Here is a 22,767-nt window from a genome sequence, read left to right as displayed (position 1 = left end):
ATGACATCATAGCTGAAGACGTGGTCCAGTGAAGCGTGCCGGTGCACTCCGGACAGCCACAGACCCGAGGAACCGTAGAAGATGCACTGCATTAGCACCATCTGACACACAATAAGGACTGGGTTCCAAATGTGGCTGAGGAAACCGAGTGCCATGGCAGACTGTACCCGGCCCGGTGCAAAAGGAGAATGTACGGATAGATGATAGTGTGGAGTATGTATGTATGACTTCAGAGACTGTACTCTGCTCTCCTTTGTAGTGAGGTGTGTTTGCGGCTGTGCCGGCTCTGGTAGTGTCTCTGCCCTCTGTGTATCAGCTTTTAAGCTGAGCCGCATTAATCTCGCATCATCGAAATAACGTCAGTCTTGCCCAAATATGGAGTCCACACGACTCCAGACTGCTCCAAACACTCTATAACAATCATGGACATTGTGAGAGGCCCTTTGTCGGAGCTTAATCTGAGTTTAGGACTATGTGACAAGGAAGAGCCCACAGGTTTGTAAATCAGGTGTACAGCTTTGAATGTGTATCTGTGTGTTTTTTTTTTACTTTCCTTCTTTCGTAGAAAGGGATCATGTTCGAGATCCGACTAGATGATGGAGGGATTCAAGGGGAGGTAGAAAGGAGGAGTAGTGAAGAAGAAAAAAGACAAGAGCAAAGGAAAAAGAAGTCAGATGGAAAAGAAGAGCAAGAGGTATGTGGATGTTTTTTTCCTCGACTAGGGTTAGACCAATATATCAGTCTTCATTATTTTACGTTATTGACGAATGATTGATCAGCCATCATGCCCCCCATGTGTCCCGATTTTCAACCATTTTAAACCGTCCGTTTTCTGTCTCTCTTCATTTATTTTCTCTTCCTTTGCTTGCCTCTGTCTGTCTGTCTGTCTGTCTGTCTGTCTGTCTGTCTGTCTGTCTGTCTGTCTGTCTGTCTGTCTGTCTGTCTGTCTGTCTGTCTGTCTGTCTGTCTGTCTGTCATTACCAGGGGGTAGACCCGCTGAACCAGACCCTGACCTTCCAAGCAGGGGAGGAGCTGAGAGGCAGGGATTGGTCAGCTGTGGGTTGGGAGGAGGGGCAAGAGGTGGAGTCGAGGAGGGGGGGGTGGGGACAGGAAGCCCCGCACACTCTGCTCAATGCCCTGGCAGAGATGGACCTGGTGTGTTCCATAGCTACACCTGGACAAGGTACTGTGTGTGTGTGTGTGTGTGTGTGTGTGTGTGTGTGTGTGTGTGTGTGTGTGCGTGTGCGTGCTATATACTATGCAAAAATACAGACAATAGCCGATCTACGTGCTACTAAATGTCTTAAAAATCGATTATTTTATTCAAATAGATTTCATTTTATAATCAATTAAATGGATTAGTTTGGATGAAGTGTTGCAACCCTCCATCATAGGCCAACGAGCAGCTTTAGTTTGTCAAACAAGGCTCTCCTGGAGGTTCAGGCTAACGTGTTAGGTTTCTGGTCCCCCTAGTACAGCGCTACGTCCCATAATTTGGAGCGACGCCCACCCTGAAGGGATGACTCCTCCCACTTCTAGACCAGAGCGGCCAATGCGTTCCTCCTCCAGGCTTTCATTTTTTGCGCCGACGAAAATGAAAGCCTGGGTACCGGCCTGGGAACTGGCTAGCCAGTTCGTCACCATGCCAGTTCGTCACCTCTGTTCTTTGAAATCACAGCTAAAAACTCAACCTGGCTTTCACTGGATTTATTGATTGATTTATTTTGTGTTCACCTGTTTGCATGTTTTAATTTGTTTAATTGTTGCCGTTTTATATTGCTGCGCTGAATTTGATTCTGCTTTTGGAAAGCACTTTGTAACGTTGTTTTGAAAAGTGCTTTACAAATAAAGTTATTATCTCTCCCCCACTTGAAGTTGGTGAGGAGGAAGAGGAGGGTCTAGGGGTGAGGAAGCAGTGGGGAGACGATCCACCTCGAACACTCCTCAACGCCCTGGCCAACGCTCAAATGACATCATCAACCCTGGCCAACGACCAGATGACATCATCAACCCTGGCCAACACTGAGCTTACATCATCAACCATGGCCAACACTGAGATGACATCATCAACCCTGGCCAACAATGAGATGACATCATCAACCCTGGCCAACGCTGAGATGACATCATCAACCCTGGATGGGGTAACCCTGGAGCAGGGTAAGCCAGTGTCTCTCACAGTGGCGTGCATGCACAGACATTTCGAGGGGCAGGTGCTCAAGTGAAAGAAGGGCACCTTGTGCGGTGCGTGGAACCGCCGGCTGCCTTAACAGTGTGTGAGTTATTTTTTATTTTGGGGCATAAATAACACATTTGCAGGCTTTTTAATCCAGAATTGGACGATGTCACCATGTGCCACATACTGTACACTGTACAAAACACAAAATGTAATTAACAAACTGTATAAAAAAATAATAATAATAACTTTCCAAAGGGCAAAAGGGCAGGTGCTCTAGCTAACACTGCCTCATGTCTATTTATCTGTGCATGCCCCTGTTCTCATGTTATATTCCCATTTTAAAAGATTTTGTGACAGGGAAAACCCATAAAAGAATAGAAAAAAAGAAAGAAAGGCATTACGTCTAATTAAAACATCAAATTTAATGTAATGTATTGCATTGCTGTTACAAAATGGGTTATAGTATTTACTTATCCAACCAACGGAATGCCTCTTGTTTTAATTTAGTACATTTAAGGGAGCGAGGGAGGCTATGCTTTCCATGCAAATAGAACCACCGGTGAGCAAGCAAGGATATACAGCCAGTATATCCAGCCAATACAATTTCTTCTTCTTCTTCTTCTGTCTACAAATAAGATTTTATGTTAATACTGTAGTAATTATAGAGAATGTGTCTTTTTTTTTTATCCCACAATTTTGTAACCCATTTTTTCAGCCAGTGTCAATTATCTAATGTAATCCTGGCCGCTACACTTCCTCTGCCAACCTGGGGGGGCAGCGGACTGACCTCATGCTTCCTTCTATGCAATGAGTCCAAGCTGCTTCTTTTCACCTGACAGGGGAGAGTTTCCCCGGCCGGACGTAGCGCGTGGAAGGAACACGTTATTCCGACCAGTTCCTTTCCCCTCCACCAGGCGCCCCGGCTGGCCAGGGGGAGGTAGTTTTTTAGAGACCAGGATTACTGCATGTTTTTGTGAGGGTACCTACCCTAGGGGACACGGGTAGAACATGCAAACTCCACACATAAAAGAGAGAGAATGTGTCTATATGAGTAGATTAACCTGAATAGGGTAGCAGCACAATACCACTTTTGGTCAGTCATCGTATGATCTTACTCAGTAAAAGGGATACACCTATGAATACCAACTGAAATAAAAAGACAAACTGATCTCAAAATATTTAATGAATGAATAAATAAATAAAGTCGACTGACTCTGCCTTTCCTGTCGTTTATTAGAACCAGCGACAGAGGACAGGAGAGAGGAGGAAGGGAGGAGCGATGCAGAGGAGGAGAAGATTAAGGAACGGGAGGATGAGGAAGAGGATTCTGACGTGGATGTGGATGAAGAGCGTCTAGAACCGAGGTCGGATGACGACGACACGTGAGTCCACATGTACCGTGTCTCTGCTCACTGCTCACTAATAGGGCAGATTCACACTGAGTCTGTTTGATTCAAACTGTTCCCAAATACGATTGCCTGGTCCCCGACTCCCCGCTGGCCGTGATTCACATTGGCCTTGATTCTTTTCCGCACCCGAGTACACATCATTCAACTTTATTCAATGCTTTCGCATTGCATCGATCCGTTTCCGAGTACACTTCAATCAGTTGGGTGATCCGCTCTGGGGAACGGTACGCAGCATTCACACTGCCACAACATCTGCCAAATGGTCCCGAGTGGTTCACACTAACCACAACATCTGCCAAATGGTCCCGAGTGGTTCACACTAACCACAACATCTGCCAAGTGGTCCCGAGTGCGCTTCCGTTACCATAGTGTGAATCTGCCCTAAAACACCTGGCTGCTGTGCTGATAAGAGAGAGAGAGAGAGAGAGAGAGAGATACTTTGACAGCAAATGTTGATGTCAGGGACGAATAGTTTTCATAATCTTCATGGGGGCCCGTGCCCCCCACCACCCCCCGCCCCGGACAGTGAGGAAAACAGACGTGTTAAGGTGCCATACTTGGATGGTTAGAGCGGCGCGATTACATACAAAGTCAATGCAAGACGAGAATTGCGCGAACGGGCGCGACCTGATGCGGCACAAACGGGACGAACCGAGGCGAATATATATTCAGGTCCAATTCCTCATGGGGGCCGAGATCCCTGGTCCAATTCCTCATGGGGGCCCTGGCTCCCCGGCCCCCACAGACTCTACGTCACTGGTTGATGTCGTTGTAGTCTTGAATATAAAATTCCATTTAGTTTCAAATTCCATTTAGTTTAATAGTCGTATTTTAGTCTTCTGAAATAATTTACTTTTACTCTAGTTTTAGCTGGCTAAATAAAGATTTTAGTCGACCAAAATGTATTTTTTGCCAGCTGTGATTTTGGCCTGATTTATTCAGCTGCGTGCCGAAAATAGAAGATCTCATCTACCAGCTCACATGTTGACGCTACAACAAGCTGTGAGCTTGTAGATCGGCTATTTTCGGAGAGTAACACCCACATACACAACCGAGCATGAAATGATTGTTCTAATGGATCGCTCCTCCACTCATAGTCATAGTTTTAGTCATCATAGCTTAGTTTATATTTAGTTTTCGTCTGTGAAAAAAGTTAGTCGAGTTACATTTTTCATCATAGTTTTAGTCTACGAAATTAAGAGCCCCACCGATATATCGGCTTGGCCCATAATTATATAATTTGACCATTTAACGTTAGACCTGGCGTGCCATTATTGGCCACGATTTTCAAATGTTTCAAAATTTTCTAAAATAACTTTCTAAAAAGGAAAAGGGAAATTGTGTTTAGTTTTTTTTTCATCAAGAATAAACTGCCAGCAGACAGCAGTCATGGAAGTATCCTTCATGGATTTTTATTCAAATCAGGCATGGGCAAACCAAGTACCTTCTTAAAACTCCTTCAGTGCCACCTGGTGGACACCAGTTTTGGTCCTCGGTGCCACCGAAGCCCATTATAAATAAAAGAAAGAAAATGTAATTATATTGTGCATGTCATGTGCATGTCATCACCTGCACACCAGATTAGAGGAATTTTCAAAATATGGATTTATTTTATTTTTATTTATTTTTAACTCGTCTTAACGCCCCTGGCAATCAGTGCATAATTAGATTCAGCTCGTCTTAACGTCCCTGGCACTTAAACAGACACTTTCCTCGAGTGATGGCAGTCTGAACTCTTCACGCACCCGGTTAATAGTTGATTGCTTGCTTTTTTTTCTTTTTTTTTTTACATGTCTTTCGTCAGGAACTTTGAGGAGTCCGATGAGGAGGCACTGAGAGAGGAGGTGTCACAATCCATGAATAACTACTTCATCATGGAGGACGGAGGACACAGCTCCGAGGAGGAGCGTCAGGATGGCGTAGAGGAGCAGGAACCCAAACCGACCCAACAGATTTTAGATGAAGACGTCAACGAGGCCGGACCGCCCCGGACCGAACGGGAGCTCCGTGGAGTCCTGTCGGAGCATCTAGCAGAGACCCAGGCTACAAACGGACCGCCCGGGAGCTCTGTCGAGTCCAGTCCGAGCGTCTAGGACAGTGGTTTTCAACCCGTTTCATATCAAGGCCAGACAGTGGCCTTGTGGTTAGAGTGTCTGCCCTGAAACTGGGACCGAATGTCTCCCTGCTTGGCACTCAGCATCAATGGGTTGGATTGGGGGGTCAAATCAACTAATCAAATGATTCCCGAGCACGGAACGGTTGCAGCTCACCGCTCCAAGAGATGGGTCAAATGCGGAGAACAAAATTTCACTGCGGTAACGTGTGTGACAAATCGCACGACTTTGACTTTGAAGGTCCATTATTTATTCTTTATTCATTCTTATTTGAGCCACGGACCACCATTTGATGACAGACCGCGAAATATTTAGTTGTCTTGGATAAGATTTTGTCCACAATTCCATGCTGTGTTGATGCCATAGGAGAGTTAACAGGCAAACATTGATCAAAATAACAATTATTCTACGTTCTCTAATTGTGTAGACTTCTTGTAAATTAAGTAGGCTAATGCAGAGGTTTAACAATAATTTAGCTCCTGAGAGCGTAAAATGAAACCAAGTGGACCGGGGAGGGTACATATGGTTTAAGTTTACACACTCAAGAGTTAAAGATCTATAAGGGTCCATTTGGTTATGCCAACTCTCCATCATTTAGCTGGGGACCACCTGGAACCCCCTCAAGGACCACTGGTGGTTCCCGGACCACTGGTTGAACACCACTGATCTAGGAGACCCAGGGCCCTATCCTGCACCACCCCTTACCCCTAATATGCCTTTTTTACTATTTTATTTTATTTATATGTATTTATTATTTTGAACTGGCCGATCTACATCGACATGTGAGCTTGTAGATCGGCTATTTTAACTATTTTAAAAGGTTTTTCAAAATAGTAAAACATGGCAAATAAGTTTAGGGATAAGGGGTGGCACAAGATATAGCCTCCAGGCTACAAACGACGCCCACACAGAGGACAAAGCAACAGACTACTTGAGTGTTCATAAATATGGAAATGTTTATTGTGAGCAACTGAAAAAAAACAAACGGGACAAGAGTGATGATACATTTTGCACAACTTGAATGTCTTTCCGCGTAATCCTTACTTTCTAGACTCGTGTTCAGTCCAAGCTGTGCTCTGTCAACCCTTCAGTGATCTCAATTACAGCAAACAACCTTAATAAATGGCTTTCATTATCGACTATTACAAGCAGTTTAAATTCAGGTCTGTAGATACAGGTCTGTATATTAATAAGGAACAGGACGGGAAGCTAATTTCAAGCAGCAATGATTGATAAATCCCCAAATATATCATTACGTGTATTCCTAGTCCAACTAAATTATATGAACACAAAACAGCTAAAGGTCAGTCGTAAATTAATACCCCACTTTGCCGTTATGGCAGTCAGGTGGCGGAGCGGTCTTGTTATCGGAAGGTCGCCAGTTCGAATCCCCGGACCGGCACGTTAAAATTACCACCGCTGAAGTGCCCTTGAGCAAGGCATTGAACCCCTACCATGAAATGTTCTATGAGCAGGGTCTGGCTGTAAACAAGCATCTCGAGCTTAGTCCATTCACCCTGGGTAAACAAAGAACTTTGCTTTGCTTTTAGGTAGTGTCGTGTAGAGAAAATAGCCCATCTACAAGCTCACAGGTAGTGAGCTTTTAGATCTGCCTTTTGTGCTATTGTTCCACATGTAACCAATGAGTATTAACTTAAGAGCTTGCGACCAAATAATAACTACACTGGAATATGCATTATTTGGAACAGAAGTTATTTTCTTTTTACATTTCCTAAAAAGTAACGTTTTTGGACATACAAGATTTCCACCCCACACAGTGACACTTTATTGGTTATCTGTCCCAACAGCCAACACGGCATTGTTCTGCATCAACATAGAATGCCCATCTTTTCCGATAACTATCATGTTGTTTGCACATTATTCCATCTATACGTCTAGCTATCCCCATTTGTTGCCACAGTCTGGCAGATTACAATAAAGCAAGCGATACAGAAAATACAGATATATTTTTTTGCACTTATTAAATAAAGCAAAGTCGAGTTCAGTTTCTTGAACAAACTGGAAATCAACACAATCCACTATTACAACAACAGATTAAACATCATTATAGTACCTCTTCCAAAATATAAGCTCTTAAATATTTTACACATTTTGGCGACACTTCCATGCTGGTGGTCCCCGACTCCCCATAATTATTCTTCTCTTTATGATTATTATTATATCTTTATGATAATTAGTAATTATTGCACGTCATGACAGTCAACACACCATATTATATACTTAAAAGGAACATTTCAACTTTTTCCAACATAATCTCCTAATGGATCTTCACTATTTCACTAATTTCTGTTAACACACACTGTGCCTCTGAAGTGGACTGCGGAAGGTTTGGAAAAAGCACAGGCCTTCCACGATTGACGGCCTGCGCGCCGAAACACAACTGTCATAATCATGACAGTCATGACGCAACTGCAGCCAGTTTAACTGCTCGGATAAAAATGCCTTTTATTAAACAACGTGGAATGCAGCAGTGCTAATCCAAGCCCCCAGTAAGGCTATCCAACGTTGAAGCTGCCACTACCTACTGGCGGAAAGTGGAACTGCAGCATGGAGGTGGACGGACGTTCATGACATCTGCGTCAGCCCATGATCTCAAATTTGAGGTCCGGGCTAGGCCAAGGGGGCAGGCAGACTTTCCAACGTTGAAGCTCTGGGTCCTAGTGGTAGGAGGAGGGACTACAGGCGGACCCGTGGATTCATGACCGGGAAACCCCGTGCAGCTGGGCTTTAACGTTGAGCGCTCGGTTGCCCTACGTCACTCAGGACCTCAAAGTTGAGGTCCTGGGAGGGACTTCCGGCAGTCTTCCGGGTGCTTCAAAACGCCACTGAGCAACTTCCACTGACATGAATAGCTGGGGGGGCGGAGCTTCGCGCCAGTTCAGTCTCTATTATATATATATACTCTATGGGCTAGGCTAGGTTAAACTTCTGCTCGCTCGAGCCATTGAGTTATAATTGTACTTCCGGCAGTCTTCTGGGTGCTTCAAAGAACTTTATATTTGAAATCTGAATGTTTATAAATGCTCTGTAAAGCGATCACGTAAAACAGGCTGCAGTTGCGCCATGATGCTCGTGAAGTCATGGCTAGTTTGACTGCTGCTGCGGATCCTAACTTTATAAAACAATACTCCTACTGAGAGTGCAGATTTTATTCTCTTTCGTATTTCCTGAATCTGCACCCAGCATAGCCTGAACCCTCTCAGACTGTCAACTTGAGTTGAGCGAGCCTTTCCCTTGTGAGTTGTAGAAAGAAACGGTAGCATCGTTAGTAGTTAAGATGATGTTAGGTGGTTTTGTGTTCCTTTAAGCAGGAATAGGCAACAGATTTGGTCATCTTTTTACCCCATTGCAAAAACAAAAAAAGGTTTAAGTACTTCTTGAGTGTAAACATTTAATAAAATAGTTGAGAAAAACCTCCACCAACAGAGCAAATCCTTCATGTAACTACTGCAACTCCCTTAACATAATAAGTAAGCTCAACTATACTCCAATGCACTATGGCGTCACTTTCTGACAAGAACAAGCTAACCAAGAACCTCTACCAGGTATATTTAAGAGCAATAGTACAAACACAGTTGTATGTACGTACTTGATAACATGAGATGATTATTGCCTCCATCTCTCAATCATGAATAATAATAAAACATCAAAATTACATGTAGCGCTTTGGGAAAAAATAATGATGCCAGCGCCTCGGACGATTTAAATAATAGTCCAAATAAAACTGAATGTCAATTCTTATCTTTCTGCATTTGAGATGGTCCTGTAGAATAACTATTGGGCTCGTTAATTTGGGTTACAACCTGATGCGTTGTTAACTTTAAGATCAGCAAGTGACAAAGCACAGATGAGGCCAAATCAGGCTCTGATTTGGCTCCAAACAGACAACGTGTTGGAATATTATTTGGGACAAAGGGCTGTCTGTTCTGCGAAGTGCATGATTGTTATTCACGTGTTAACTCAATGCAACCTCGAGGCTTCAACACAGATCTGCTGTTATCGTTATATCTTTTACGGCATTTGGATCGCGTTAAATTTGTAGTGCACTGGTTGTGAACGTCATGTCCCGGGACCACTAGGGGTCCACATGGACCCGCAACGGGCCGGGTACAGGCTCTAGTTTAGACATACTATTGGCCGACTGTCATTAGAACGACAACCTACCTCAAACTCTAACCTAACCATAACCGCAAGCACGGAGCAGTGCATGTTCGCCAACATTAATCCGATCGTTGTTTCTGCATGTCGGTCCTATGGTGTGTTGGATAAGCGTGCGCAACCCAACGGGCCTGTAGTACTTGTGGGAGGGTACAAATGGGTCCATTTGGTTCTATTTTGTACACTCGCCACAGTTCAATTAACGCTGAGGATTTTACTGTGTTCAGTTTGGGTCCCAGATGAGATAAAAAACAAAACGGTATCAAATAGGGGTCTGTGGCCTAGAGCATATCAAACTGAGGGTCCTTGAAATTAACCCATTTAGACCTGAGGATGCATCTGTATCACCTTATAGCTTTTAACCACTTTAGCTGTTGAAAAATAGCAGATATACAAGCTCATAGTGCGGCTCTGTGAGCTTGTATAGCTGCTGTTTTTGAAAAGTCGTGAAAATGTGTGAGTTTTTAACTCAAATCTTGGAACAACATATTTTCAGATGGGGTCGGCGGCCAAATACAGATCATTTCTGGGGTCCTTGACATTAAATAGTTTGAGAACCCACCGATATAGAAACATAAGGTTTTTCAGAAAACTGTCAGGATTTAGAAGACATTTTGGTCTCGGGTCTTAAAAAGGCTTTGACAATAGACACGTCATGAATCAATCATCACTCCAGTAGTCTCGTCATCAGGGGCTCCATGGCCGACAGGAAGCAGGCATCAAACTCCCGGTCGGAGAAGCGCTCCACGGAGCGCCGGGCGTTGCGTCGGATCTCCAGCCGCGCGGCAGGGCTCAGCGCCAGGATGGCGTCCATGGCGCCCGCGTAGCTGTCCTCCGTGTCGGCCAGGAAGCCCGTCGGCGCACCCTCGTACGGAACCACGATGTCCAGCTTGGGACCGCCCGACTTGTGGGCCAGCACGACGGTACCGGCTGCCATGCACTCCACCACACCTGAGGAGAGAGACATGAAAGCATGGCAATCAAACCATTTAAAGATGGTTAATACTTTCAGCGCCATTGCCGACGATTAAAGTCAATTGACGCCTAATTTTGATACTGACGCTTGACGGCCTTCGGCAATTGCGCTTTTATGGCGCCATAATAATCCATTCTATCCATTTCTTTGAATCGCCTGTATCTCCTATTCCTTGTCCCAGATGGCATTTTGGTCAAAACAGCGTTTCTTTGACGGCACAGATATGACGATCTGGAGCTCTGCAGAGCTCCAGTCTGGCTTCAGATGGTAAACAAGGCCTGTCCGCTCCGTGTAGTTTCCTAGGTTATGACTACTGCTCATGGACCGGAAATGGCGGCTTTTCAAAATAAGAGCTCAAATTAAAAAAATGCTGGCGTGAATTAGATCCTAATTTTTCAATAAATGATAGGCCTAAGTGTTGAGAAGTGATTTTTCTTTTGTACTTTTTCTGATAGTTAGTGTTAATGTACAGCACACCTGAAACTCTGATCAGTTTGGTAGTGTTTCTACGTGTGCACATCTCCTCTGCCCTTTTCCACCTCACGTGTGCTTTCAAGAGCCTTTGCTCTTGAAAGTTTTCATGATTTAGTTGCACTTACTGTATACTGTTGCATTTCTGTATTTTGTGCAAAAGTGCATTTAAATAACTTCAAATCCATATGTATGTGTATGTACATTGCCAGATTTACACAGACTATTTTTTTAAGTCTGTTTCCCCGCCACCTGCGGTCGCTTCTTGCCCTTAAGGCGTCTTACTGGTATGTATGTGTCTATGGAGTTAAAATTACTCTAATTTAAGGTTCTCAACCTGGGGGATGCGACCCCTCGGGGGTGTCGCCAAATCATGCTTTGGCGAGACATGGCCAAAGCATTTCCCGGGGGTCCCCAGCCAAAAACGTTGAGAGAACCCCTGCTCTAATAGACCCCCAGGTGTGGTTATAATAATGGAACACTGTCCCCCCCCCTCCCAGTGAGCTGTGGCGTTCCACAAGGAAGCATACTAGGGCCTCTACTGTTCCTAATATATGTAAACGACATGACTTCAGCTTGTGACTGCAACTTGTTCCTGTTCGCAGATGACTCAGCACTGCTGGTCTCGGACAGGGACAAACTGCAGGTTGAAAATGCCCTCAGCTCTGAACTCGGTAGAATCTGCACCTGGCTCGCTGATAACAAACTATCTTTACACCTGGGAAAAACTGAATCCATTCTCTTTGGCTCTATTAGTAATCTCAGCAAGGCAAATGGCTTCTTGGTTAGAGTGGGTGACAATGTTATCACACGTAAAGATGAAATTACCTACCTAGGTTCCATCCTGGAGGCTAATCTTTCCGGTGATAAAATGGCCACCAACGTAATCAAAAAAGTCAACCATAGAACAAGATTCCTCTACAGGATCTCCTCACTGGTCAACAAAAACACCTTGAAGACCTTAACAGGAGCCCTTGTACAGGGTTTCTTTGACTATGCATGCACCTCCTGGTACCACAGCACCTCAAAGGCCCTTAAAACCAGGCTCCAGACTTCCCAAAACAAACTGGTCAGGCTCCTACTTGATCTAGCCCCCCGAACCCACCTCACCCCTGCCCACTTCGACAGGCTGGAATGGCTTAGGGTCGACGACAGAGTACAGCATCTTGCAATGGGTCTGGTCCACAAGATTCGATACACCACCAAGATACCCATGTACCTGTCTAGATACTTCCTTAATGTTAACGAAGTCCACACCCACAACACCAGAGGGAGTGCAACGAACCATGTACAACCCAGATTCGGCACAAACAAGGGACTAAATTCTTTTCGCTCCTATGCCACCAAAATGTGGAACGCCCTACCAACTGTCATTAAGACATGCGAATCCCTTGACTCCTTCAAAACCGCTCTCAAAGGGCACCTACGGATGGCTGCAATTCGAAACTGGCCCCCGTAAAATCTGAATCCCCCCCCCCCCCGCCCCCCCCTTTTTTCCCCTCACTGTATATATTTCTTTTCCCTTTTTACCTCCTTTATGATGAATTCCTGTTCTGTCTATAGAAGTGTCTATTTGTACGTCTCTAAATGTTTTGATGATTTGAACATGGTGGACCCTATTGGAAACAAGTGTAATGCTTAATTGGGTCGTCCACTCACAGTTAACAGCCTTTGTATTGAGTTTGTGCTTGAAATGTACTGTAATTCTGCAAACTGTTAATAAATTCTTCAATCAATCAATCAATCAATGTCTAATGTCTTCCCTGTGTATGTTTGGTTTCTTCTTGAAAGCCTTTGAATCAAAAGGCCCAATCGAAATACACCTCCCCCATTATCATACAACAACAGGCTTAAGTTCAGGCGGGTGGTGCTAAGGTGAAAACCAGGTGTACTTAATGAACTGGTGGGTGTGGCGGTGGCCACATAAAACATAATTTTAACACTTTTTGTACACTTTTTTTGAAAAGTATAATCATAGTACCTGATGATCACGTTTTAGGGGAGAAATAAAATCAGTGAACAAAGTGCTCGTTCCACATGGTAAGTTACCTATGCCAAAGTGCTCGTTCCACATGGTAAGTTACCTATGCCAAAGTGCTCGTTCCACATGGTAAGTTGCCTATGCCAAAGTGCTCGTTCCACATGGTAAGTTACCTATGCCAAAGTGCTCGTTCCACATGGTAAGTTACCTATGCCAAAGTGCTCGTTCCACATGGTAAGTTACCTATGCCAAAGTGCTCGTTCCACATGGTAAGTTAACACAATCCGTCCTTTCCACGAGATCTCTCATGGACAATTATTAAGGTCATCCGTTAAGACGAGATTTGATTAAAGATTATTTAAAAATATTTATTTACCTTTTTTTTTGTTGCCTTGGTTAGCTTCCGCAGCTAGCATCCATATGCCTCTCATTGTAGAAACAGCGTACATGATAATCAGCGGTACACGTGCACGCGCACAGGGTTATTATAGTCTTATGTATGCTCGGAATTGCATAAAATGCCATGTTTATAGCCTATTAAAACGTTAATCCAAGCCGCGCTGCATCACACTACATCACTTCCGGCGCGGGCGGAAGTGACCTATGCTTGTTTCGCGGATTTTGCTGGCACTGGCGCCACCACACAGTACTGTGTTAAAGTTACCTATGCCAAAGTGCTCGTTCCACATGGTGTGCAGTCCGATGGTAGCGCCCGTCAGCTCTCTCTTGAGCTCGTCGAACGCCACGTTGAGCTTGAACTCCACCCGGTCGGCCACGCCCAGCTCCTGACACACCCCCCGCAGCATCAGCACCCTGTCCTCGTCCTCCTGGTTCCTGCAGCCGCCTATCAGCACCAGCCTGAGCACACCGGGAACCGCAACACTTAAACCATTAAGACCTGGAACGCATCTGTGTCACCTTATAGCTTTTAACCACTATTTTAAACATTAGCTGCTGAAAAATAGCAGATCTACGAGCTCATAGCACTCGGTGAAAATGTGTGTAAATCATTGAATATATACTATTTCCCAGGATCGCCCACCATTGCAGAATGAAACAGTCTCCTATGGAATCAACACCCGCCTACGGCTAGTATAATCGAGGGTTGTCTGTACCCAGAAAATGTCAAAAACTCATCAAAATCATCAGGGGCACAAATTGACACTTTGAAAAAGGTCGTCAACATCGTCATGTGCATGGAAAGAGTTAAGTAATAGAGAGAACAATCACTTATTATAACATAATGGTTGAGTGGAAGCCCTACCTGAGTGTCTCCCGCCTTCCGGGCCCCTCCCCTTTCCTGTCGAGCAGGTTGCGGAACGCTCGGATCTGCAGCCGGTGGTCCTTCTCTGGACGAAACTGTCCCACCGACACGATGGAGTGACACTTCCTGTCCCCGCCACTAGAGGGGTGTCACGGTCATGACATTTTTTATTTTAAAACAAATTAATAAATAATTGCAATTTATTATGATTTAAAAGTGTTTTTTTGGCAGTGAACATGGGAACATATAAATAAGTTATAGTTAGGCATTGTAAACAAACAGGCATTTGGCAAAAACGTATCCCATTTAGACCTGGGGCCGATTTTAAAAACACCTTCTAAAAACGTTTAGTTTTCTGAAAACCGTCTATCAACTCATTAGTGATGGAGAAAATAAAAATAGTTCCCTCTTGCCACTGTGTGCTAGCCTGGGTAAACCAACGCCCCCTGCTGGATAACATTTCATTCTGCCAGCAGAATGCAAATCTGGCGAGGGGGAGGGGTTTACCCAGGCTGACTGCGTGCGACCCAATACATTTTTATGATGTTGATCTAAACCAGAAGTCAGAGCGTGGTGGTTTATCGCTATTTATCGGCATTTATCGCTATTATATACTACAGGGTTCTCAACCCGTGGGTCGGCATTTATCGGCATTTATCGCTATTATATACTACAGGGTTCTCAACCCGTGGGTCGCGACCCCTCGGGGGGTCGCCAAATTATTTTAGGGGGTCCCCAAATTATTAAAAAAAAATAAAAAGATTTTTTTTTTAATTTTATTTTCACGATTTTTCAAAATAGCAGACCTACAAGCTCATAGCGCGCCACTCGGTGGCGCGCTATGAGCTTGTAGATCTGCTATTTTTCAATAGCTAAATTATAACAATGCTTAAAACACCAAAAGGGGTTCCCGCCCAAAATGGTTTAAGGTTATTGTAGCAGTCAATTTATATTGGGGGTCGGGAGGGGGCGGGGCGGGGGTCCCGAGACATTGCCAAAGCATTTCCGGGGGTCCCCGGCCAAAAAGGTTGAGAACCCCTGATATACTACATCAGTGGTTCCCAAAGTGGGGTCCGGGGACCCCTAGGCGTCCTTGAGGGAGTTCCAGGGGGTCCCCAGCTAAATGATAGTTTGGAACCCAATGGGCCCTTATGGGTCTGTAACTCTGAGAGTGTGGTTGCATTTGTACACTCTCAGAGTTAAATTAACATTGATTTTACCGTAAATTGGGTTCTCAGAGATAGGAATGACATTAAATGGGGGTCCGTAAAATTCATGTCAAACTGGGGGTTGAGAATCACTGCTAGAGCCGTAAAAGTCTTCTCTTATGGGGGTCCCTGGCATATCTCTTCAAATGGGGGTCCGCGGGGCTAATTAGTGTCAATTTGGGGGTCCTTGACGTGAAAAAGTTTGGGAACCACTGTACTACATAGCTACATCTTTCCCGGGTTGAAAGGTACAGCATAACGTATTGGCTCATCCAGGTCTAAAGAAAATATGCAGATTTGACTGACAATGACCGGTTACCAATAATCAAAATAAATAAGGTACTATGGCCAAAACAAGCCATATTATATACATTTTTCATTGTGATACGACACAATCTGAGCTTGTAGATCGGCTATTTCCGCTATTTTCCAACACATTCATTCAAACGGATGAAACTATTCTGACGATTACGCAAAAATAATTGCGATCATGTACTAATTGTTAACAGGCCTACCCGCCGCCGCCTCCTCCAATCCCGCCTTCGTCATCCTCTCCCCCACTTCCCAATTCCTGGCCGAGTTCCTCCCACCCGTCCTCCACCTCCTCGTCGTCCTCGTCCAATGGGACGTCCAGGAAGGCTGCCACGTCGCAGGGGGGGTACACCAGGCAGGTGCGTCCCGGGGCGCGCCACAGCGACAGGATGTGACCCAGGGTCCAGGTGGAGTTGACCATGACGAGGTCGCTGCAGGAGCCCGCCAGGCCGTACAGCAGCGCGAAGCAGCAGTAGTACAGGACCTTTACAATTTACAATTTAGGCATTTAGCAGACGCTCCAGAGCGACTTACAGTAAGCAAGAACAAAAAACATGTTTGTGTCCCAAACATCGTTACGTTGCGTTGCGTTGCGTTACGTTGTGTAAAAGTCCGGAATTCAAAATTGTTAAAAAGTACAAAAGTATTGGTATCAAAATGTACTTAAAAGTACCAAAAGTACTAACTATGCAAAATGTCCCATTTCAAGTTTTCAAATGGATACAAATATTTTGAAAATAGCAGATCTACAAGCTCACAATGCGTCGCATCGCGACACATTGTGAGCTTGCAGATCTGCTATTTTCAAATGGCCGAAATGTATACAGGGCTGAAGTGTTTAACACATTGAGCGCCACCTGGTGGACGAAAGTGGTGGCGCTTGGGTGCCACATGATGAGAAACAATTCCACTATGACTCGTGTCCGGTTTTGGGTTCCATCTTGGATGCTAAGGCAATAACAATCAATGCTAGCGAGTATGAGGTCCATCCTTGCTCTAGAAAACGCCAATGTTCCAATCGCGATCACCGGATAATTAGAAAAGACCTCCGAACATCTGCGATTTGTTCAAAACCACGGACAGCGACAACGCACGCTCTTTTCGAGAAAAGAGCGTGCAAAGGCCGTGGCTAAAACAGCTAATGTGGTCGGTCACGCACACGCAGTTTTGGCGAGGCCCTAGCAAGCATCCCTAGCAACCAGAGCGATTCCAAAACTGGAAAATAGCAAGGCAATCTTAGAGCGAAATTCAACGCCTTAGGATGAGCCTACTGGTCATTTTGACAATGAGCATGCCTAAGAAGGGCAGCATCTGGTACTATTCCTATTTCTGGAAACACTGGAGAGAGAGTCTGTATGTTTTATTTTTGTACGTTTTTGTTGCCGTTTTTAATTCCTATTGTGTTGTCCCCTATATTGTTTATTGTTATGGACCTTGGAGTCTGAAATAAAGATTGATTGATTGATTGATGAGCGTCTCGCGTAATTAATTAATTAGTATAAGTATACCCGTCCTCGGGATCAAATGTGTTAATGTATGAGTGCATGTTCCGGTACTTAGTTACATTACACCACTGACCTTGATGGCACTCAGCACGGGGTTGCTGGAAATGTAGTCACTATGGTTGAACCTGGGAGAGAGATGGAGCGAGAGAGAGAGAGAGAGAGAGAGAGAGAGAGAGAGAGAGAGAGAGAGAGAGAGAGAGAGAGAGAGAGAGAGAGAGAGAGAGAGAGAGAGAGAGAGAGAGAGAGAGAGAGAGAGAGAGAGAGAGAGAGAGAGAGAGAGAGAGAGAGAGAGAGAGACAGACAGACAGACAGACAGACAGACAGACAGACAGACAGACAGACAGACAGACAGACAGACAGACAGACAGACAGACAGACAGACAGACAGACAGACAGACAGACAGACAGACAGACAGACAGACAAGGATTTGGTGAATTAGAATATGTTAATTTTAGGGTTGGGATTTTTACTGTATTATTAATACAGAAACAATAGCGCGATTAAAATAATCAATTAACGCATTTTAATCGGGCTTAGTTTTTACACCACAGAACCTTTCTTACCAGACGAATTTCAGTCGTACCGATCATACACGTGCAATGGGAGAAGAAATGTATATTTTAAAAAAACTCACTCATTGATGGTCGTATACCAAATATTGATATGCGATTAAAATTAGATCAATTTCAATTAATTGATTACAAATACAAAATTGAAATAACATTTCTAGTTTGACCACTTATAATTGTTCTAATCTAAAAAGAAAATTAGAGCTTGTATGTAGGCTAAGGTAAGAAGACATGCAGTCTTCTATGGAATCCAAATGACTGAAATCAGTCGTGGCGACTAGAACTCTGTAGATCGGCCATTTGCCACATGACAAAGCATGCAAACTATGCCTACACTTTGTAAATACTAGTGTTGTGTGAGTGATTCCTCTCTCCGTTCAAACCTGGGGTTCCTCTCCCTGACCACAGAGAGCATGTCGGTGCTGACTGTGGGGTAGTGGACATAGCTGGCCACCTCACAGCCTCCCAGGTAGCGGAACAGAGGCAGGGTGAAGGCGTAGCCCATGGAGTCCACATACAGGTCTGGCACAAAGGCAGTCAGCGCCTCCCAGCCTGCCAACATCAAACACAGTCAGAAACTTTAGCTCACATCATTCATGTTGGGTGATCGGGACATCCCTAGTATCAATATTATATCCATATCATGATATTAGACTGGATATTGTCTGTGATTTTGGATATTGCACTATTGTGATATGGCATATACAGTGTAAGTGTTCTATAAAAATCACACCCGTGTGAACTGAGTGGTGCAAGGTCTTATATAGCCTGATCAGCTGTGGTCTGACGTAATGTCAGTGACCATAGTAACCATGCTCATTTTTTTGGGTCCCACGTACAGGTACACACACGTACAGGTACACACATACATAGACACAAACAGACAAAGCTGGTTGTTGGAGTGGTTTGCACCACTCAAAAATAGAAATATCGGATCGGGAAAAATCGGTATCGGCAGATACTCAAAATCAAATGATCGGAATCGGATCAGGAGCAAAAAAACATGACCGGGACATCCCTAATGACGTATACATCGGTGGTTCTCAAACTTCAAGGGCTTTCAACTTTCAAGGGCTCCCCTCAACTCTGACAGTATGCAAATGGAACCAAATGGACCCGCTAGGCAGGTCCATTTGGCTCCATTACCTAGAAACATGGAGCCCAGCTAGGCTCTGTCCCAGCAGGGTGAAGATAGTGGTTAACTACCTAGAAACATGGAGCCCAGCTAGGCTCTGTCCCAGCAGGGTGAAGATAGTGGTTAACTACCTAGAAACATGGAGCCCAGGCTCTGTCCCAGCAGGGTGAAGATAGTGGTTAACTACCTAGAAACATGGAGCCCAGCTAGGCTCTGTCCCAGCAGGGTGAAGATAGTGGTTAACTACCTAGAAACATGGAGCCCAGCTAGGCTCTGTCCCAGCAGGGTGAAGATAGTGGTTAACTACCTAGAAACATGGAGCCCACGCTCTGTCCCAGCAGGGTGAAGATAGTGGTTAACTACCTAGAAACATGGAGCCCACGCTCTGTCCCAGCAGGGTGAAGTGAGGATAGGAACTGGCCTCGACCAGCAAGCGGTGACGCAGGAAAACGAAGGTGACGGGCCGAGGCAGTGTGATGTTAAAGCGCCGTCGCGCCCCTTCCAAAATCTGCTCCCCGCTCACGCCCTGGTCCCCAGTGTACACCACGAAAGCAACAGTGGGGTATCTGAATCAAGAGGAGGGTGGGGGTGGGGATTTAAATCCATCTACTGTATACATGAACATATATTTATTTATTTGTACACATCTGTGGAAAAGATGAAACGCAAAAAAGCTCAAGGGCTTATTTCCATCGTGTTACTGTGTAACTTCCCCGTTCAAGTTTAAATTAAGCTGTATTAAGTAACTGTACTTTTATATTTAAAATGTTGTCCAGACCCCAGTTGTTTGAGTGTTGAATGTTTTAATGGACCATAATGAAAACAAGCCCTTGGACTTTTTTTGTTGTCTCATCCATTTGGTGGTGGATCATCATGAGACAAAAGTATTGGCGGTGTTGTTCACCTGTTCTGGAGGCAGCGCAGGGCGCACCACAGCACCCTCTCCCCGCCGCCACCGGCGTTGCAGTAGGGGTGGAAGAAGGCCATGGTTAGGGGGGCAGCACCCCCTCCGCCGCCATCGTCCCGGGCCAGGCGGCGCCGGGCTCTCCGGCGGGCCTGCAGCCACGTCCGAACCCCCACCACCGCCAGCGCCAGCACCAGCGTCAGAACAAGGCTCAGGTACACGCAGGGCAGAACCAGGGACCACAGCAACCTGAATCAAGAAAGTTTTGAATTGCATGTAAGACAGTGGTTTTCAACCCTTTTCACATTACATCAAGGGCCATTATTTATTCTGCACTTGAGCGAAGGACCACCATTTGATGAGATTTTGCCTCTCAGACCCAAAACGAAAGAATCTTTAATGTTATTATCGCCATCTCAAGCGAACTTCGCAACGCAAAGTAACACTCAGTTAGTATCCACATCAGCATAACATAATAATGGCAGGAGGGGACCAGACAGTATATGGTACGGGGTACACCATGACTTCAACAAAATAATCACATTTGAACTGAGGATCGCTTATCCAGACAAGCATTTGGAATTGTAGGAGTTGATGGCATCACATTTTGTTTGAGTCCGTTTCCACAGATAAATATTGGGAAAATAGCAGATCTAAGTTGCGAGGCGTTGTGAGCTTGTAGATCGACTATTTTTTGCCTCTTATATTATTTGACAATTTGAACAATGTTTCACCAGTTTTATAGTATGGTTTGTTTGTTGATTATTTTTGATGCAGTAATGATGTATTGATTGATTGAATATTGTATTAATAGTGTGCCGAAAAAAAGCACTGGAAAGTACAGTTCAATACAAGATTGGGGAGTAATAATAATTTTACTTGTATTAAAAGAGTCTTAAAGGCCCTCCCCCCATGTATGAATTAATTAGCCCGCACCTGTCACCTGTGCTCCATACGCGTTTGCTGACTTGAAGTCGGAGCGAGGGCCAATAAATACCATTATGAAGCTCGTGGAAAAGTGGAAACATTTTACTAAAACAAAAGAACCTTCAAATGTATGAAAATTAGCTGACCCTAAAGTCCCAACAACAATTTGAATGGGTGAGTTCATTTCGGTACGCACATAAGCTGGTCCATAGCCCTATGCCGTTGCATTAATGAACTTGAGGCATTATAGAGCTATGGACCAGAGCTAACATAATTAAGCTATACTAGCCTAAGATTGAGACTCTCGTAGATCACTCGCTGACGCACTGGACCAGGGCTAAGGCTACATTAACACCAATGGCAGGCTCATTAAGCACCACACAGATAAGTAAGCCTGGGACCGAGGCTACCACACCACAGGAGGAGTACTCATGGCAGTGGCGGTTGTGTGTTTATATGGCATACATGACACATGTACTCATATCACAGCCATTGCTCAACACTTACAAAAATAATCACCTGCGCGGAATTTCTTGACAGAAAGTAGCTCATAAGTCATAAAACAAACATGTCTACGGTGGATTTCTATCAAACAATAACGCTTTACAGTTTGAAAGAGGATTTCAAGCTTGCCCTACAGCTGCAATGTTGGTGAGTTTAAAATACAAGCAGATCAGAAATGTATATTTGATCAATGGGATGTCAATGGATACTGCAACTCTAGATTAATCCTATTACAAAAAGTGGTGCAAATTGTGGTGCAAATTGCGGCTACCTTATTACAGATAACAGAAACACATTGATAAGTGGTGGTGCAGTGATCATAATATGTTATGATTATTACCTTATTAGATCACAGAAACATATTGATAAGTGGTGGTGCAGTGATCATAAATATGTTATGATTATTACCTTATTAGATCACAGAAACACATTGATACGTGATGGTGGTGATCATGATGTTATGATTATTACCTTATTAGATCACAGAAACACATTGATAAATGGTGGTGGTGATCATGATGGTGATGATGTTCGTGTCCTTCCATTTTGAGGTTTTTGACAACACAACAAAACCTTTAACTCCGGAAGTGTTCGTCTGTCTTGTTATTGTTTTTCTTCTTCTTCTTCTTGTGATTTCCGGCAGACTAGATGCCTTCCGGCACATTGCTGCCTCCCACTGGTCGGGAGTATACCTCCTTTCTGTCCATTCTACCTCTATGGTAGCAGGCGTGTTGCTGCCATGAAATTAAGCACCGCTTTTACAGTCCTTGCCTGGTTTTCTGTTGGGTTGAGGAGACTCTTGAGCGTCACATTGTTTGTGTGGTCACTTGCCACTGATGCATACAGCAGCTCTCTTTCTTCAGAGTACCGGGTGCACTCCATAAGCACGTGTTCCACTGTTTGGTCTTTTTTGCATGTGCTGCACAGTCCATCTGGGTGCTTCCCCATTTTTGACAGGTCCCATGCCAGTCCACAGTGTCCCAACCTGAGTCTTGTCATTGTCACGGTCTGCCTTCTCTCTGCCCCAAGGTAGCACGCCCCTTTTTTTACACTGTTCTGGATCTTGAAGTAATGTCTTCCTTTCTTTCCCCTTTCCCACTGTTCCTGCCAGCCTGCTGTTATTTCCCTTTTG

At 44.5% G+C, this 22,767-nt stretch overlaps 2 protein-coding genes and 1 long non-coding RNA gene across 5 annotated transcripts in view; 2 read left to right on the top strand and 1 right to left on the bottom strand.

Annotated features, from left to right (window-relative positions):
• The window catches only part of LOC306934998 (serine/threonine-protein kinase Nek5), a gene marked incomplete at its 3' end in the record, with an annotated part of 60,053 nt that extends 54,375 nt beyond the window's left edge, over nucleotides 1–5,678 (top strand). The window contains exons 20-24 of the mRNA XM_079517820.1: nucleotides 566–694; nucleotides 985–1,183; nucleotides 1,876–2,157; nucleotides 3,414–3,558; nucleotides 5,390–5,678. Of these exons, the coding sequence (XP_079373946.1) occupies nucleotides 566–694; nucleotides 985–1,183; nucleotides 1,876–2,157; nucleotides 3,414–3,558; nucleotides 5,390–5,678 (1,044 nt within the window). The remainder of the gene's footprint in view (nucleotides 1–565; nucleotides 695–984; nucleotides 1,184–1,875; nucleotides 2,158–3,413; nucleotides 3,559–5,389) is intronic.
• Nucleotides 5,679–6,498: 820 nt separating this feature from the next.
• Nucleotides 6,499–8,755, top strand: LOC306935873. The gene is made up of 3 exons (XR_013791431.1): nucleotides 6,499–7,046; nucleotides 7,250–8,334; nucleotides 8,635–8,755. It is a non-coding gene; the product is annotated as an uncharacterized lncRNA (long non-coding RNA).
• A 1,778-nt stretch (nucleotides 8,756–10,533) lies between these two features.
• Nucleotides 10,534–22,197, bottom strand: LOC306935872 (GDP-Man:Man(3)GlcNAc(2)-PP-Dol alpha-1,2-mannosyltransferase-like). Of its 3 annotated transcripts, none has more exons than XM_079519165.1 (9): nucleotides 22,107–22,197; nucleotides 20,205–20,453; nucleotides 19,664–19,866; nucleotides 18,549–18,717; nucleotides 17,669–17,720; nucleotides 16,294–16,574; nucleotides 14,571–14,708; nucleotides 13,971–14,164; nucleotides 10,534–10,829 (listed from the first exon to the last, which is right to left on the bottom strand). In XM_079519165.1, the coding sequence occupies exons 1-9, from the start codon at nucleotides 22,178–22,180 to the stop codon at nucleotides 10,546–10,548; spliced, it is 1,644 nt and encodes a 547-aa protein (XP_079375291.1). In that variant the 5' UTR covers nucleotides 22,181–22,197; the 3' UTR covers nucleotides 10,534–10,545. The 3 variants fall into 3 exon arrangements, with proteins under 3 accessions (XP_079375291.1, XP_079375292.1, XP_079375290.1); XM_079519166.1 differs by lacking the exon at nucleotides 22,107–22,197 and adding an exon at nucleotides 22,044–22,087; XM_079519164.1 differs by lacking the exon at nucleotides 22,107–22,197 and adding an exon at nucleotides 21,141–21,278.
• Nucleotides 22,198–22,767: the final 570 nt, after the last annotated feature.

The sequence above is a fragment of the Electrona antarctica genome (genome assembly GCF_951216825.1).
Source record: "Electrona antarctica genome assembly, chromosome: 13".
Classification (NCBI taxonomy): domain Eukaryota; kingdom Metazoa; phylum Chordata; class Actinopteri; order Myctophiformes; family Myctophidae; genus Electrona; species Electrona antarctica.
The sequence above is the reverse complement of the archived record's forward strand: the minus strand, read 5'-3'. Positions and strand labels throughout refer to the sequence as shown.